Source organism: Asterias amurensis, chromosome 10 (genome assembly GCF_032118995.1).
Source record: "Asterias amurensis chromosome 10, ASM3211899v1".
Lineage (NCBI taxonomy): Eukaryota > Metazoa > Echinodermata > Asteroidea > Forcipulatida > Asteriidae > Asterias > Asterias amurensis.
Genome location: NC_092657.1, coordinates 4,803,390 through 4,819,641, shown reverse-complemented (window position 1 = coordinate 4,819,641; position 16,252 = coordinate 4,803,390). Strand labels below are relative to the sequence as shown.

General features: G+C 37.0%; 1 protein-coding gene across 2 annotated transcripts; it reads left to right on the top strand.

Moving 5' to 3' along the window:
* Window positions 1-393: 393 nt before the first annotated feature.
* LOC139942490 (uncharacterized) lies at window positions 394-15,636 on the top strand. 2 transcript variants are annotated; one of them, XM_071939298.1, is made up of 6 exons: window positions 394-720; window positions 9,455-9,662; window positions 10,642-10,713; window positions 11,360-11,608; window positions 13,019-13,077; window positions 14,010-15,636. In XM_071939298.1, the coding sequence occupies exons 2-5, from the start codon at window positions 9,489-9,491 to the stop codon at window positions 13,073-13,075; spliced, it is 552 nt and encodes a 183-aa protein (XP_071795399.1). In that variant the 5' UTR covers window positions 394-720; window positions 9,455-9,488; the 3' UTR covers window positions 13,076-13,077; window positions 14,010-15,636. The 2 variants fall into 2 exon arrangements, with proteins under 2 accessions (XP_071795399.1, XP_071795400.1); XM_071939299.1 differs by lacking the exon at window positions 13,019-13,077 and having other exon boundaries at window positions 398-720.
* Window positions 15,637-16,252: the final 616 nt, after the last annotated feature.

The following is a 16,252-nucleotide window of genomic DNA, read 5'->3' as shown; positions in this document are numbered from 1 at the left end:
CAACAGTTCTCATTACTGAATACTTGTGCTAAAAGGTAATTATACAAAACGTGTCCATTAAGCAAAATGGCGTTTTTGGTCATTCATTCATGTTTCTAGAAGAGCCATCGTTTTCATAACATAAACACAGCAAGCGAGGGTAACATAACTATTAACAACACTTGACAAGAAACTCCCCAAAGCTCACCAAAATAATGTATTCATTTTGACCAAACTCCACGTATTGGTCACAGTTCCGCTTGACTGCGTCCCTTGTGTTTTTGGCTATGAGTCACAAAGTTCAGTGGTCTCTTATGGGGGCGCTGCACCAATGCAACACTAGCACACGCAACCCATCCGCCCCCATAAGAATCTTGTTACCTTTTTGGGTAAATACACCCCACACAAAAAATGAACTTTCATCATCGTCATCGCACTGTGCCTTTGTGATCAATGGGTATTTTGCACAACAAAGGGACTAGGCCTGGTACACACCACACCCAGGTGAAAGCTCTCTAGTGTTACATGAACCAATGAACCCGCATACTTTAAATAACAATAGGCAAAACCTTGAAGCCAGTAAGCTCAAACCGTATAGCAGAACATTGGTACACTGCAAGGGCAAAATTGTTGGCGTTTGAACGAGCTGTTGCGTGCGTGTTGAAAAATTTTGGGATCACCAAATTTTGTATCTTCATAATTTCTGATATTGAAGCTTGTCTTGACTTCACCAAATCTTCGGTAAGTACAAAATAGATCTGCAATTGCAATAATGAATGTTGATTAATAAATGAACTGCAATTTGATATTGTGGAATGGGCGTAAAAATATTTTGGTTTCATCATGGTTTCATGTGTTTGAGATTTTGCATTTTCCAATTCAGCGTTTTTTGCTGTAGCATTATGGCGTGGGAATCAAATTACATTAGCAGTAATGGCAGTATTATTTGTATCTGCGTGAAAGTATCGTGTGTTGACATACAACCTTGTCAATATAAACCAATGGTGTTGTTAGAGAGAGTAAAGACTATGGGGTCACTTTTGGTGAATTACCTGCTTTGGGGGTAGTGTGGCTATAGACGTGCTGTGTGATTGACAAAAACTGAACCATTGGAAATTCAAACCATCGAGGACAGAATTCTCTACGTCTGAACCGAATGGTGTATTTTGGGCGTTCCTTCACTGTGAATGTCGGTTAGGCTTGAACATGTCTTCTTGTGTTTTTATTGTAAAATATTTATTTCAAAAAAACGCAACCCATCAGCAATAAATATTGCATCGTAACCATAAAGTCACAATTGCCAGTGTACGGGAGTAAACACAGAGCGGCTTTTTTGATGTAATATTGTTCCCTTTTCCTCTCTAATTCTGTGCTTCTTCGTAGTCGTATTCATAGAATTATGTTTATTAGCAAATCAAAAGGGAGAAATAAAATTATGGGGCATTTGTCTGTTTACATTGAGATCACTATTTCCACACACATTAAAAAGTTAAGAAATAACAACTAAACAAGTTTTCAGATAATGCTCTCTTTTATTCATATCACGAAAACAGAGTATTTTTTTATTTATTGAGCTGGGACAAGTCAAACCTTTAGAAAGTCCAAACTCTTTGAAACTGGTACTTTATGTCACCAGCGATGGGGTTAACTTTTGGCTATTTTTTTATGTGCAAATCGTGTGCTACATGTACCTGCGGATTAAAGCAGAGCATTCCAAGAGGTCATAATTAATTTAGAAACAAACTTTGACGAAATAGTTGTATTCTTTAAGAAGAAGATGTTTTTTGGCACGGCCAACAACACTGATTTATTTGTGGTCTTATTTTTTGGTTTGGTTTGGTTTTTATTCAGTTCAGTTGTACTTTTGAGTTCGACGATTTACAAGTCATGTTGGTCTATACTCTCTTTTAAAATCACTTCTACAAAAAAAAAACCGAGTGCGAATTTGCCGCGAATAAAGGGGATGTCGAAACAGTTTGGTCATTCAGAGTAAAATATAAAGGATTTGGTTCCGAGTTAATCACAAAATAATAAAGCATACTAAACTTTGGGAACTTCAATATGGTCATTAATAACTATAGTTATTTAAACAAATTAATTAATATCACTTCTGAGTTTTACAAGTTTTAATTTCGGGAATTAACTGAGATTAATATTTGTAATCGATCGAGTGTTATTAAAATTGTGTGAGTTTTTATTTTTGTTCCGTTGCATTTTGTGGAAAGTATACGTCAAAACAACATGTATTTAGTGAGAGAAAAAAGGGTGTGGTTTAGGGGAATTGTTTTTTACGTGACACATTCTCAAAAAAAGCTCCATGGTCATATTAATAAGCACTTTGGGCGCAGTTAGTTTCTTTTTCGAACCTTGTTCATAATGGCCGTTTGAAATTTTGAATAACAATAGATTGACTTGTCATAGGCGCGTGTACGAGTTCAACAATGCACTGGTTTGTTTATTACGTAATGGGGATAAGCCGTCTGATTTCGTTTCGTGCTAATCTAATAAATAAAAACTTTAGTAGAAATTTTTTTTTCAACAATTATGATTAATATTTTGGTATAATAATCCCGCTCTAATTACTCTGACCATTAATGGTTCTCTGTAGTAAGGGGGTTATATAGGCACAGAGAAAGGCGAGACATAGGCCTACCCCCCTCCATTTTGTCTATTGAGCGCTTAGAATCTCAGGAATTCTTTACAGCATTTTAAGACGGTGTGAGTACAAGATGACAATAGTGTGTCAAAGGCACTGGACTCTGTATGAAAACTTACTTGGTAACGAGCAATGAAGACCACTTGATAGTAAACCACTTTGTGACAAACGGCTCCATTTGAAGTAGGGTAGTTTTTGAGAAAGAAGTAGTTTCTAATTGAAATGATATCGAGACCTCAGCAGCTCCGGTCTCCAATTCAAGCATCTGAAAGCACAAAACCAGCCTTTGGGGACATTTATATTATACTCATATATCCGGCAGTGTAAACGCCATAGTAGTTTTTTGCGAGAGATGTAATTCTCACTTAAATAGAAAAATAATCAGGCCTGAAGCCTTTTATTAGGCATCTGAAAGTACACAAAAATGTGCAACAATGGCGGTTTTTTTTTCATTGTTCGCTTTCAACTTCGATGACCATGCAATGAGTCTCAACAAAATTCACTGATTTGTTATTTTATGCATGTTGGGTGAGAATATTGGTCTTTGACAACTACCAGAAGTTTCCAGTGCATTTAAAGGAACACGTTGCCTTGGATCGGACGAGTTGGTCAAAACAAAAGCGTTTGTAACCGTTTTTTATAAAATGCATATGGTTGGAAAGATGTTTTAAAAGTAGAATACAATGATCCACACAAGTTTGCCTCGAAATTGCGTGGTTTTCCTTCTACTGTGCGAACTAACATGGTCGGCCATTTATGGGAGTCAAAATTTTGACCCCCATAAATGGCCGACGTGTTAGTCGACGAGGTAAAAGGAAAACCACGCAATTTCGAGGCATGTTTGTGTGGATCATTGTATTCTACTTTTACAACATCTTTCTACCCATATGCATTTTATAAAAAACGGTTACAAACGCTTTTCAAAGACCAACTCGACCGATCCAAGGCAACGTGTTCCTTTAAACACCCCGGTGTTTAAAAGGTTGGCATGCAAACTCAAACATAACCTAAAGTGTACACTCGGTTGCCTTTGGAACCTTCCCTTGATGTATAATAGATATAATGTATACAACTAACATGTGAACATAAATTTAAAAGGTGGTATTGAACTTGAGATATTTTTTCCCAATATATTTGGAGCGGTTTATGTCCACGTTATCCGTGAATGAGAAACGTTTCACGCAGAAACGTTTCTCAGATTCAAAGGTTTTTGAATCCCTCTCTCTAAAACCACGTTTCTTTGCAGGGAATTGTTTCTCAAAATGTTATACATAATCAATAGTGGCAGTTCTTCTTATTAAGTAATTTTTTTATGGAAATTAGTTTTTGGAGTAATTACCACAATACACACTAGGTTAAAGGCAGTGGACACTATTGGTAATTACTCAAAATAATTATCATCATGAAACCTTTCTTGATTACGAGTAATGGGTAGAGGTTGATTTAATAAAACATTGTGAGAAAAAGCTTCCTCTGAAGTGACGTATTTTTCGAGAAAGAAGTAATTTTCCACGAATTTGTTTTCGAGACCTCAAGTTTAGAATGTGAGGTCTCGAAATCAAGCATCAGAAAGCACACAACTTCGTGTGACAAGGGTGTTTTTTCTTTCATTATTATCTCGCAACTTCGACGACCGATTGAGCTCAAATTTTCACAGGTTTGTTATTTTATGCATATGTTAAGATACACCAAGTGAGAAGACTGGTCTTTGACAATTACCAATAGTGTCCAAAGTCTTTAACAGACTGGGGGTTTTACAGTAAACCAACGACCTCCAAATTAATGTGCCAGCGCTCTTATCAAACTAAAGCTATCTTTATGGCCGTATTATGTTGGAGGTTTATCACTTGATTCATAAAGGTTAACATATTATTATTTCCATGAAACTGAAAGATAATGATGACAGAAAGCTTCACTTGATAATCCTGGGATCATCAAAACAGAGTTATTACACTTTCGGAGTATGTACCAAGGCTAAACAATAAATTCTTGTCACTGGGCCAGGCGTGTAGCTTTCTTATCAGAGTCCAAATATTGGGTCTTGTGTTACCATAGCTCAATTAAAGTGCAAGAGATTAAATAATTTGAAGAAAAGAAGGGGGAGGTTCTGGCCAAATACACACACAGGCGGTAAAGGTTCAACCAGTTCACTTCAGAGCAGCAGTCCTTTTTAAAGGCAGTGGACACCACTCGTAATTGTCAAAGACCAATATTCTCACTTGGTGTATCCCAACATTATGTATACATAACAAATGGCAAAGTTTTGACTTAGTTGGTCATCGAAGTTGCAAGAATAATGAAGGAAAAAAACACCCTAGTTGTTGCACAAATCCGTGTACTTTCAGTAGCATAATATAAGGCTTCAGGCCTGAAGTCTTTCAATGATATTTTAGTGAGAAATTACCTCTTTTCTTAAACACTTGGTTACTTCAGAGGGAGCCGTTTCTCACAATGTTTTAAATCAACCGCTGTCCATTGCTCGTTACAAAGTAAGTTTTTCTGCTAACAATCAAATTCGCCAATAATGATTATCAACATTACAGCAAGACACTGTGCAATTCTTGGGTGTAACACATGACGGAAAGAACATTAGTCCTATGTAACTCGTCCTCATTGTGCTGACATACGAAACTGAAAGTCCGCCAGGGAACATTATCTTTCCACACAAAAACACTTGAATTCGAGCCCAAAATGCATAAGCATTTTTTTTTTTGTCTCACCTTCCATTGAACTTTTATATTGACGAAGTTATTTTCAAAACAATGTTTTCTGAAAGTTCACATCAGATCGACCTTTCGTGTATAACGGTGTTTTGACTGTCTCCCACGTCGACAGGGAAACGTTAGTCTAACACATGATATACTGGTGCCTTTTTCACACGAGAGCAATTTAGCAAGGATCCCTTGTTAGATTGTACCAATGCTGTTATATTTAAAATAAAATAAAATAAAATAAAGTGTGTACATTAGAAATCCCTTGTTGGGCACCTTCCTCCATTGTTGTAGGGCAAAGGTCACTTGAACTAACCATAATTCATAAGCGAGAGGAAGGTGTATTTACGTCAGGTCACTCCCAAATTAATGGTCAATCATCAATGTTCAAATGTAAAATTTTGCATAAGTATAATCACCGGGGCAACGTCACAGAGCGCGACACTTTCACCTAGGAAGAACGGTCTCTAGAGACGTCCATATCGGTGTAGTAGACTTGTGGACAAGTCGTTAATTGATGTCTGTCGCAGTGGTACTGAAACGGCTCTCTCTAGTATCTCAACTATCTCTCAAGACTACTGCTCGGCGCAAGACTATTATACTGCGCTCACGACTATTTGGTCCCATCCGTGAGAGCTATAGACCTTTATCGTCGTGCAGCCATCTTCACTTTTTCCCATTGATATCAATGTTACCAAACCGAGGCTGGAAGAACAAAATAGTCTGGCTCCTATTTGCAAAATGATTATTAGTAGCATTCATTATTGTTATTCCATACGAGGGACGTGACCAAGATGGAGGCAGCATGATAAAGGTCTAATAGTCTCGTGCAAATCAGTACCTCGCTGGGTTGTTGATGAGACAGTGCCGTTTTGCCGTCAACACAACATACATTAACGACTTGTCCACACGTCTACATGTATATCGACAGCAGAGGCTAGGATATCCTGTTGTGGGTATATGTTGCATACTTTTGTTAGACTTTGGGGTCGATTTCCCATCGTTGGAAGTGTACTGTGATAATGCTGATGTACCTCCGAGGGCGAGAATTAGTTCCCACACCGTGTGATTTGTGTTGGGCGCCAAGGTCAAATTTAGTTTTGTGGTGCGTTCATTTTCCAATTATAGATCTGTCCACATACAAGTTTGGGGAAACAAATTTTCTAACCTCACGCGGGGGAAACGGTGTAAAATTGCTGGGAAATTCAACGCCAATTGCATTTGGAGGGTATAAAAAAACACAGTGACTTTTAACGTGAGTCTAGAGACTTTTTCTTGTATTTTCTGGGAAAACTTGAAACACAAAAGCATGGACGGTCTCTCAACCATTGTGATTATAATTCCCTTGCGGTTAACTATTGGTATTATTGGTATATTATTATTATGTATTTTCCTTGAAAAAAACTTTTGGAACACAAAAGCTTGAAGTATCATACATTTTCCGTTGAGTGGTAAACTACATATGTATTGGTATTTGACATTTCTGTGGTATTGTGCAGCAGTCACAACCAACGGCTGTTTCATTATTGAGGTCAATGGATGACCTTGCCCTGCCGTGACGACACTTCAGGTCAGAGACACCCAACGGCTGTTCAAGGGTCTTCACAAGCTCTTGGCAATTGTTTGAAAAAAATTCCATTCGTCGAACCTTATACGCATTCTTTCCATTGTGACATTTTCCGGTAAAGTGAATACGGCCTCTAATAAAAAAATAGTTTAAGTTATCTGAACGGGTCAATGGATACTCAATATGACGACATTTTTACGATCACAATTTAAAGGAACACGTTGCCTTAGATCGGTCGAGTTGGTCTTTGAAAAGCATTCTGTAACCGTTTGTTTTAAAATGCATATGGGCAGAAAGATGTTGTAAAAGTAGAATATGGTCTACACAAACATGCCTCGAAATTGCGTGGTTTTCTTTTACCTCGTCCACTAACACCGTCGGCCATTTATGGGAGTCAAAATTTTGACTCCCATAAATGGCCGACCGTAGTTCGCGACGTAAAAGGAAAACCACGCAATTTTGAGTGGTACCGTGTGGATCATTATATTTTACTTTTAAAACATCTTACCAACCTTATATGCATTTCATAACAAACGTTTTCAAACGCTTTTAATAGACCAACTCGTCCGATCCAAGGCAACGTAAAACCTTTCTCAGGGGAAAAAATTCAAATGAATCCCATTGAGTCTCACTAATATTTTGAATGGGATTCCATTGTTTGAATAGGATTCAAATGGGATCCCCTGTGGATCCCATCAATCAAACGGTTGCAAAAACAATCACTGTAACAGCAAAACTGCGTGGTTGAACAAGTTTAAACCATTAAATTTCGTAACGAATTAAACGTCTCAAAAAAAGAAGAAAAGAATAAAAGAATTTTTGGGTATCTGAAACAAAAAGTCGCACCCCCTTAAGGTGATCCCCTAGCTGCCGCTTCCCAGGTTGCGGAGGTCGTTGGTTCAAATCCCACTCTAGTCAATTCTTTGTTCAACCCCAAAAATCAAAAATAAAAGACAGAATAAATCCATATATGGATTGTTTCCGGTGAAATGCATTTCACAAAAATAATTTTTCTTGCGATGCCCAAAGAATTCCTCTCCTTCATCGGTGCGTGAACAGGTTGAAATTCAATGGGGAAATTTAGTCATTTTTTCCCATGCTAATCTATGACTCAGGGGCCTTTTGCTTTTTATTCAAACTTTGTATTGAACCTTGTGTATGACACTTTTCCTTTGAGTTGTGTTTTTTAGTTGTTCAAAAGGAAATTTATAAAGACTTGTTGTGTACAACTTTAGGTGTGAAACCGCTAGAGTTTTTTTGGTGGAGAAAAATGCCTGTGGTGGCAAAATGCCTTTATCCCTACATTTTTTTGAAATGCTTTTAAAGAATGCAATTTAAATCTTTGCAATTTAAGGAGTCCTACGTTGTTTATAGTTTATTGTGAATTTTGTTAGTGCTTTATAAGTTTGCATTGTTTTATACAGTTGTATGGTGTTCATGCACCCGTCTTGGGCATTTTGGCTTCGATTTCAATTTTGCTTATGTTTTTATTTTTTCTTTCATTTAATGAAAGAACAAGTAAAAATGGTCAACTTCGATGACCAATTAGTCAAATTTTTACGGATTTTTTAATCTGTGCAATCTGCGTAATAATGTCGAAAAAATCGTTGTGTGAACTTTTTAAATGTACCAAAGTTGCATTGTTTTTTTCTGCCTTCTTTGATTTATGGTTTTCATGTACCTTTTTTTGCGTGTACGTTTTGTAATGCTATTTTGCTAATATTTTTTACAGGTGTACTTTTCTTAAAACTGTTCACTTAATGTTTGTAATTTTCTTAATTGTTTGCAATTTTTACTGTTATGCGCCCTCGAAAAGGCTGGTCCTGAAGAGAGCGCAATATACAAAAATAAAAATAAAAATATTATTATTACACAACCAAGTAAGGATGACACCAAATGTATCCAACAGTCGATTTCACAAAACTCTTCCTAACTTCGGATTAATCTTAGGACGAGTTCAGTTCCGTATCCGGAGACGGGAAGGACGAATTTAACCCGACCTAAGTTAGGATGGGTTACTCGTCCTAACTCGAGATAAATCAAAGATTAATCCTATAGCGTTTCGTGAAATCGGCTGCAGTGCTTTTAAAGACACTGGACACTATTGTGAATTGTCACAGACTAGTATTCTCACTTGGTGTACCTCAAATGCATAAAATAAAGAAAAAAATGAAAATTTGAGCTCAATCGGTCGTCGACGTTGCGAGATAACTGTGAAAGAAAAAACACTACTGTCACACGAAGTTGAGTGCTTTCGTATGCTTGATTTCGAGACCTAAAATTCTAATTCTGAGGTCTCGAAATCAAATTGGAGGAAAATTACTTCTCTCTCGAAAACTACGTCACTTCAGATGGAGCCGTTTCTCACAATGTTTTATACTATCAACAGCTCTCTGTTACTCGTTACTAATAAGGGTTTATAATTATGTGCCTTTGAAGAGTTTGATTGGTTGATACAACTGTTTTATTTTATACTATTATTATTATTATTATTATTTTTTAATTATTTTTCTTCTTCCCTTTTTTGCCTTTTTTCTGCAGTGTTAAAAGCTTGAAAAAACTTTCGTCAGCCACCATGCAACTCTCAACCAAGAAATGCATCCTGACCTACTCTGGGGCAGTCATGTTTGCCTTCGGCTTCACTCTTGTATCGGTCGGGAAAGATTATTTCAACTTGCCTTATAGTCAATTTGCAAGTTATGATCCACCGGTGATTGTGCGGGCTATCCCTCATTGGTGTGGAATACTGGTTAGTAGGCGTGCATCCCACTAAAAACTCTCTTAAAGGGAAGGTACACTATTGGTAATTGTCAAAGTCCAGGGCCCAATTTCATAGAGCTGCTTAAGCACAAACTTTTGCTGAAGCAAAAAATTCGTTGCTTAGTAAAATCAGATTACCGGCCAAGACTCCACTCAATTGTTATGCTAAGTAAACAACAGCTAAATACTAGTCATAAGCAATGTATATGGCCAGCAATGAAATTTTGGCCAGTAACATGTGTAAAATAAGCGAGCTATTTTCGTGCTCAAGCAATTTTTTTTTGCTTAAGCAGCTCTATGAAATTGGCCCCTGTGTTCGAACTTGATGTATTTCATCATAAGCATAAAATAACAAGCGTGTGAACAATTGGGCTCAATCGGTCGTCGAAGTTGCGAGAAAATGATGAAAGAAAAAACACCCTTAATTGTTGGACGAATTTGTGCGCTTTCAGACAGGGATAAAAGACTCGTATCTTAGAAGTCTTTTATTATTTTATTAGGAAATGACCTCTTCCTCAAAATCTTTGCTATTTTAGAGGGAGCTGTTTCTCAACTAATATATAAAATAACAAACCTGTGGAAATTTAGGCCCAATTGGTCATCGGAGTCGGGAGAAAATAACGGGAAAACTCAGCATTGTTTCCCCACAGTTTCGCCGTGTCATGACATGTGTTTAAAATAAATCCGTAATTCTCGCTATCGAGAGAGAATTTGATATTGTTTTAATGTTTTCTCAAAAAGTAAAGCATTTCATTCATGGAATAATATTTCAAGGGAAGTCTTTCACCATTACCTTCTGTAAACCCTGTAAATTATTTGTAAATCTGTGAACTTCTAATTTTTTTCTGTACCGAAAGTGTATAATGGCTTTAACATACACGGTGTCTAATATTGGTAAAACCAAATTGAATTTCAATATGTACGTATGAATATATAAGTAAAACAATTACTTCTGTTTCCGTTTGCAGCTTATACTGTTGGGTGCCAGGAACTTCACCTTTGGTCTTGCCCAGTGGAAATATGGAATGAACTGCTGTGGTGTAAGTAAAAAAATAAAAATACAATAAAAAATACAGATTTGTTTTCCTCAATCTGGGCCCAATTTCATAAAGCTGCTTCAATAAGCACACAAAAAGAAGCTAAGCATAACAAAAATATGCTTACCAGAATGGTTACTAGCTTAACTACCATTTGTACAATTTGTCATTAGTATCCTGCTCGTTTATGCCAAGCAATATTTTCTGCTTAAGCAGCTGTATGATATTCGGCACAGGTGTACCTCGAGCAAAGGCAGCATGCCTGGGAATTACAAGGAGGTCGGGATCTCGGGCTTTGGTTTTGTCCCACAATAATTTCCTCTTTTTTTTTGCTGTCTCGATCATTAAAGGAACACGTTGCCTTGGATTGGACGAGTTGGTCTATTAAAACCGTTTGTTATAAAATGCATAATGGTTGGAAAGATGTTTTAAAAGTAGAATCAATGATCCACACAAATTTGCCACGAACTTGCGTGGTTTTCCTTTGTATTACTTTGCTAACTAAACACGGTCGGCCATTTATGGGAGTCGAACATTTGTCTCCCAGAAATGGCCGACCGTGTTAGTCGACAAGGTAATAGGAAAACCGTGCAATTGAGAAATATTCCACTCTACCATTTTTAATCTGGATTCTTTTTTTTATTTTCAGAATGGCGCTTGTGAGGTCATCTTCGTCAACTTTATGTCTCTACTAGTTTCCCTTGCAGCCGTTGGTGTGTCGGTGTATGCATCCTATTCATACCTGACGGGCTTGTCAGCAAGTGATACTATTTATAATCCTAATGCGGAGTTTGTGCTGCTCATCAGCATGTGGTTCATGGGACTGATCAGCGCCATCTTGTCGTTGCTATCCATGTGTGCAGGCTGCCTCCCTGTCGGATCCACGGAAATGGACGAGGTAAAGTTGTTTTTTGTTTTTTTAATGGTATGGTGACAACTATCAATCACAAGGGGGCGCTACACATTATGGTTGACCTTTAACCGGGATTCGATTGTTTTTTTCACGCTATACTTTAGTATGTATTAAAAAGGCTAGTTTACCATATGGGCAAATATAGATATTATGCAATTATAATTATATATCTTTTCAGTAGTATTTTGAATGAGTTGTCTCCAAAAATACCACAATAATTTATTCTCAACCTAAGGAATAGGAACATAAGTGATTGATTTTGAAGTATTGATAAATCAGAAAAATATTGACTTATACATGTATATTAGTGAAGCTGAACGACCAATAGTCCAGCGCCCTCTAGTGTTTTGAATGCGGTAACGCCTGCAATTATTGTTGTTGTTCTAAGTATGTTTTCACTGTGACATCAAAACAAAGGGTGCTTAACATTGACATGGTGAATCTCAAATTCAAACTGTGTTTTCAGATTAAAAGTCTTCCACACTATCAAGAAATGCTAAAGCTGATAATAATATAACAACATCCTTTTCTTTTGACCAACTCGCACCTGTTATCTCCATATAATTTCTTTTCCCAAACAGTGTATTTAAATTAATCTGAAAAGTCTTTCGAAAATACTGAAAACTGAGTGATAAAACTGACACAATGTATGTTATTACATATCCCGGCACCGTTGGAAGAAGTTGGTGTTTTTTAACACCTAAACGGTGTAAAAATTCTAATTTTTAAAGGTGTTTCAACATCCATTAAGTCAGTTTTAACACCCAAGTTTTGTTGGAATCTTGACAACAACACCAATGGTGGCAAATTTAACACCCTGTTTTTGTTGCAGTGTGGTGGGTTTCTAATTAACCTTATATACATGAAGTCATTTAAGTAGGGTGCCCATGAGAACAAAGAGAGGCTGTTCATTGGCTGATCATGTGCGCCATTGACAAATCGGTGTATTTCCATTGGTTAAGCTTGATGACGTCAATGCATAATGCCTTTTTCTCAACAAAACTCTTCCACCATTTCAAACCTTTTTCACACCTTTTCTTTCACATTTTCTATTTCTGTGAATGTCTGTGGTCGGCGTGGCATGAGATTCTGTCCCTCATATGACAAACTGTGTACAAACTTCTTCTGATAGCGCCCTCTTTTGAGTCATCCTCCTTTAGCCCACATACATTTTCCTTATGGAGGACAAATTTCCCAGGGGGACACCGGGATTAACAAAGTGTACATAAAACCCATCCATCCGCCATTTTGGTTTGCTGCCATCTTACTCCGTTTCGTTGCTTAAAGCAAACACTTTTCAAGCTGGTGCAAAAAAACCCACATTGATGAGTCACACACATTAATATGCAAATTAATCCTTGGCTGACGTGATGATTGTCATCCTATCCTTTACAGGAAGGGCTTGAAATGCAGCAGTACGGGCATGATAACACACAGTTCAACAAGTACTAGAGGTGAGAGGTCAAAGATCACAGTGGCATCACCCTTGACCCTTAACCCCCATATACTGACCTTTCATTCATAGAATGGCAATGCAAATTTGACACCATTTTCACCCGATCCGTTGTGAAGTAAAAGTTAACAATCTTCTATTCTTTCGTTGCCCTTCTGTGAAGATAAATTCCCAACCTCGATCCCAAGTATGTTGCCATCATGTCTATACCCTTTTCTGTTTTTTGTTTTAACTGCCTCTTCTATTTAACACTTAATTTAATTCTTCTTTTTTTTGTGTCTGGTGCCTATTAAACCTCAATCACTTTGCAAAAAGAAAAACTTTCCACTGTAAAAAATAACTTAACACAATTCTAGCCTCTCTACTCATGGTAAAGTTGGTCCACCATTTTGAAACCATTTAATAGACCGATCCAGTAGGCTCTGCCCACGACGCACGAGTGAGCAAGAACACGTGGGGCTCTCCAATACCTTTCTGCACACTTCTGCCGCGCGCGCCAAGATACGCGCACACATGTCGGACCTTCGTTGCGTTGTGATTGGTCAATACGCAATGGGGCGGAGCTTAGTGGATCGGTCTTTTGTACGTACATGCATGGAGTTGGTCGAAAGTGCAAGCTGGCAATACATCATCTCGGACCAATCAACACACTGTACACATACATGGAAAGCTTACGTCACAGCATGTTTTAGCCAATGAAATCATTGGGTCTGTCAGACCAGTGTCTGACTGTATCATTGCACATAAATAAAGTCAGGGGAACAGACTTCGTGTATACACGAATGCAAGTTTGCACTCTTTGACCTCACAACATTGGTGGCGTGTGCAGATGATGGAGAGGGATGCACTTATACAATTGTTATTTATAAAATGAGCACTGTTCTGTAAACATTTTGTTTGATTCTTTTTTATTTATTTATGTTTTATCGACAGGTTGAAGGAGGTTATTAAAACGTCATCGTAGTGCGCAGTACCCGGAGTATAAAACAACACTGAAAATGTAACTAAACGTGCGTTGTGTTGCTCTTTTAATTACTGAGGTTTACTGCGACCATTTTTACAATAATTATTGGTAGTTTATTTTTGCCCCATCCCAAGTCATTAAAAGTGTTGCTCTCTTTTTGAGACTGCGCAAGAATTGCGCTTATTCGAAAGATTTGCTTCGTGAAAGTGCGCAGTTTGTTACATGCACAATGTAATTGCTCTCTTTTTGAGAGTGCGCAAGCATTGCGCTTATTCGAAAGATTTGCTTCGTGAAAATGCGCAGTTTGTTACATGCACATGTTAATGAAAACAATAATACCTTGAAAACACGTGGTTGGCAAGAATGTTTGACTACCCTACATGTGATTTATATTCATAGCTCCAAATTAACAGAGCTGCTTCACAGTTTTCTTGTTAGTAATAACGAGCAGGAAACCAGTGACAAGTGGCACATCCTGAGTGGTGTTTTGGCTGGTTACCTTATCCCTGTTCTGGGAGGTTATATGCTGATTTTATTTTGTTGGTGCTGAGCAAATTTGTATCTGCTAAGCAACAGTAAGCAGGATACCAGTCACAAATGGTACAAGTCAAATGGTAGTTTGGGCTGGTTATGTAATTCTGCTTATGTTGTGTGCTTGGTTTTAACCTGTGTGCCTACGCAGTTCTAATTAGACCCAAATACTACATGATTTTATGTGTACAAAATAATTATACTTTTGAGGTAAACACTTGCATTACCAGTCATTACCTTTTTATCAGTGAGGGAAACTATTTTTATCACCATTATTTACATTTTTAATTGAGTAATAACCAAGAAACGTGTGTCCCAGCAACTAGAACAAAAAAACCTCCCTTTCAAGATGAGAAAAGCAAAGAGGATTAGAAAAGTAGGCCTACTTTAACGAAATTGTTTTTATTTTGTTCTCCCTCACGATTCATAAGTGAGGATGTTATAATGTAATTTGTATTCATAATGAAATTCTAGGGAAAATTATAAAAATGATGGTATTTGTATATAAAGTGTAAACAAGTAGTGATTTTTAGTCTTTTTAAAAATGTTTCTTAGATGTACTTGACTTTCAATACTTTTTTATACAATGATCAAATTTGTTTTTCCTTTTTCCCCAATCATTTATTTCTAGTTTTTTGTAAATCATATACCATTTCTTAGTGTTTAGTTTTGTATTTAAAGTAAACGCTTCGTTATTAAATTTTGTAAGTTATCAAGTAATTTTTATACAAACATATATAATCGTTAAGGTGTATGATCTTTTTTTTAGCTATACATGTACACTCTTGCAACTCAAGTTACACCCTTTGGGGTCAAAGTTACGCGTCAGCTTCCGGTTGAACTTGAACGTTACAAGATTTTAGTCTTTGGATTCAAATCACAGAATCACTGTGACCCTAAGTGGATTAACTTTGACTGACAGAAGATTAAACTTTTCTTTAGTGCACAACTTCAGGGTGCTGTTTTTAAAAAGCAAAAAAAAGTGTGTATGTTTATCAGGGTGTTTCTGGTACGTTATAACAAAAATGTGAAGAAATAAAACAGTAACCATTGCAGGTCAGTACACATCTCGTTTTGTTTTGCTTTCTTGAAAACTCTCCTAAAATGTCTTCGTACAGGCACTGGGGTGGATTTCACAAAGGTAGTCTTAACTTAGGACTAGTCCTAGGCAATGCTTTGAGATAGGACCAGTCCTAAGTTAGTATGAGTTACTGGTCCTAACTTAGGACCAGTCCTATCTCTTAGCATTGCCTATAGGACTAGTCCTAAGTTAGGACTACCTTTGTGAAATCCACCCCTGGACACTATTGGTAGTAATACTCAAAATAACTTACTTGGTAACGAGTAATGTTGAGCTGTAGATAGTATAAAACATTGTGAGAAACGGCTCCCTCAGAAGTAACGTAGTAGTTTTTAAAAAAGTAATTTGTCACTCAAATATCTTAATTGAATTCAAGGGTGTTTTTCCTTCCATTATTTCTCGCATCTTTAAACTGATATATAATATCTCTGGTAGTTTCTGTCAGCATAAGCTCTCACAATAAAGGAAGTGTTCGTACATTATCAAAATAAAAAATACACATTATTTTGCCTTTTCTTTTAGACTTGCATTCAAGACGTTTGACTAATTCTCATGGTTCAATATATAGGACAAGCTGTCACAAAATGACATTTACGTGCT

Excerpts from the sequence above, each read along its gene's own strand:
- LOC139942490 (XM_071939298.1), top strand. The coding sequence starts at position 9,489 with ATGCAACTCTCAACCAAGAAATGCATCCTGACCTACTCTGGGGCAGTC. Across the intron at positions 9,663-10,641 it reads CTCATTGGTGTGGAATACTG|CTTATACTGTTGGGTGCCAG; the intron begins GTTAGTAGGCGT and ends TTCCGTTTGCAG. Across the intron at positions 11,609-13,018 it reads GATCCACGGAAATGGACGAG|GAAGGGCTTGAAATGCAGCA; the intron begins GTAAAGTTGTTT and ends TATCCTTTACAG.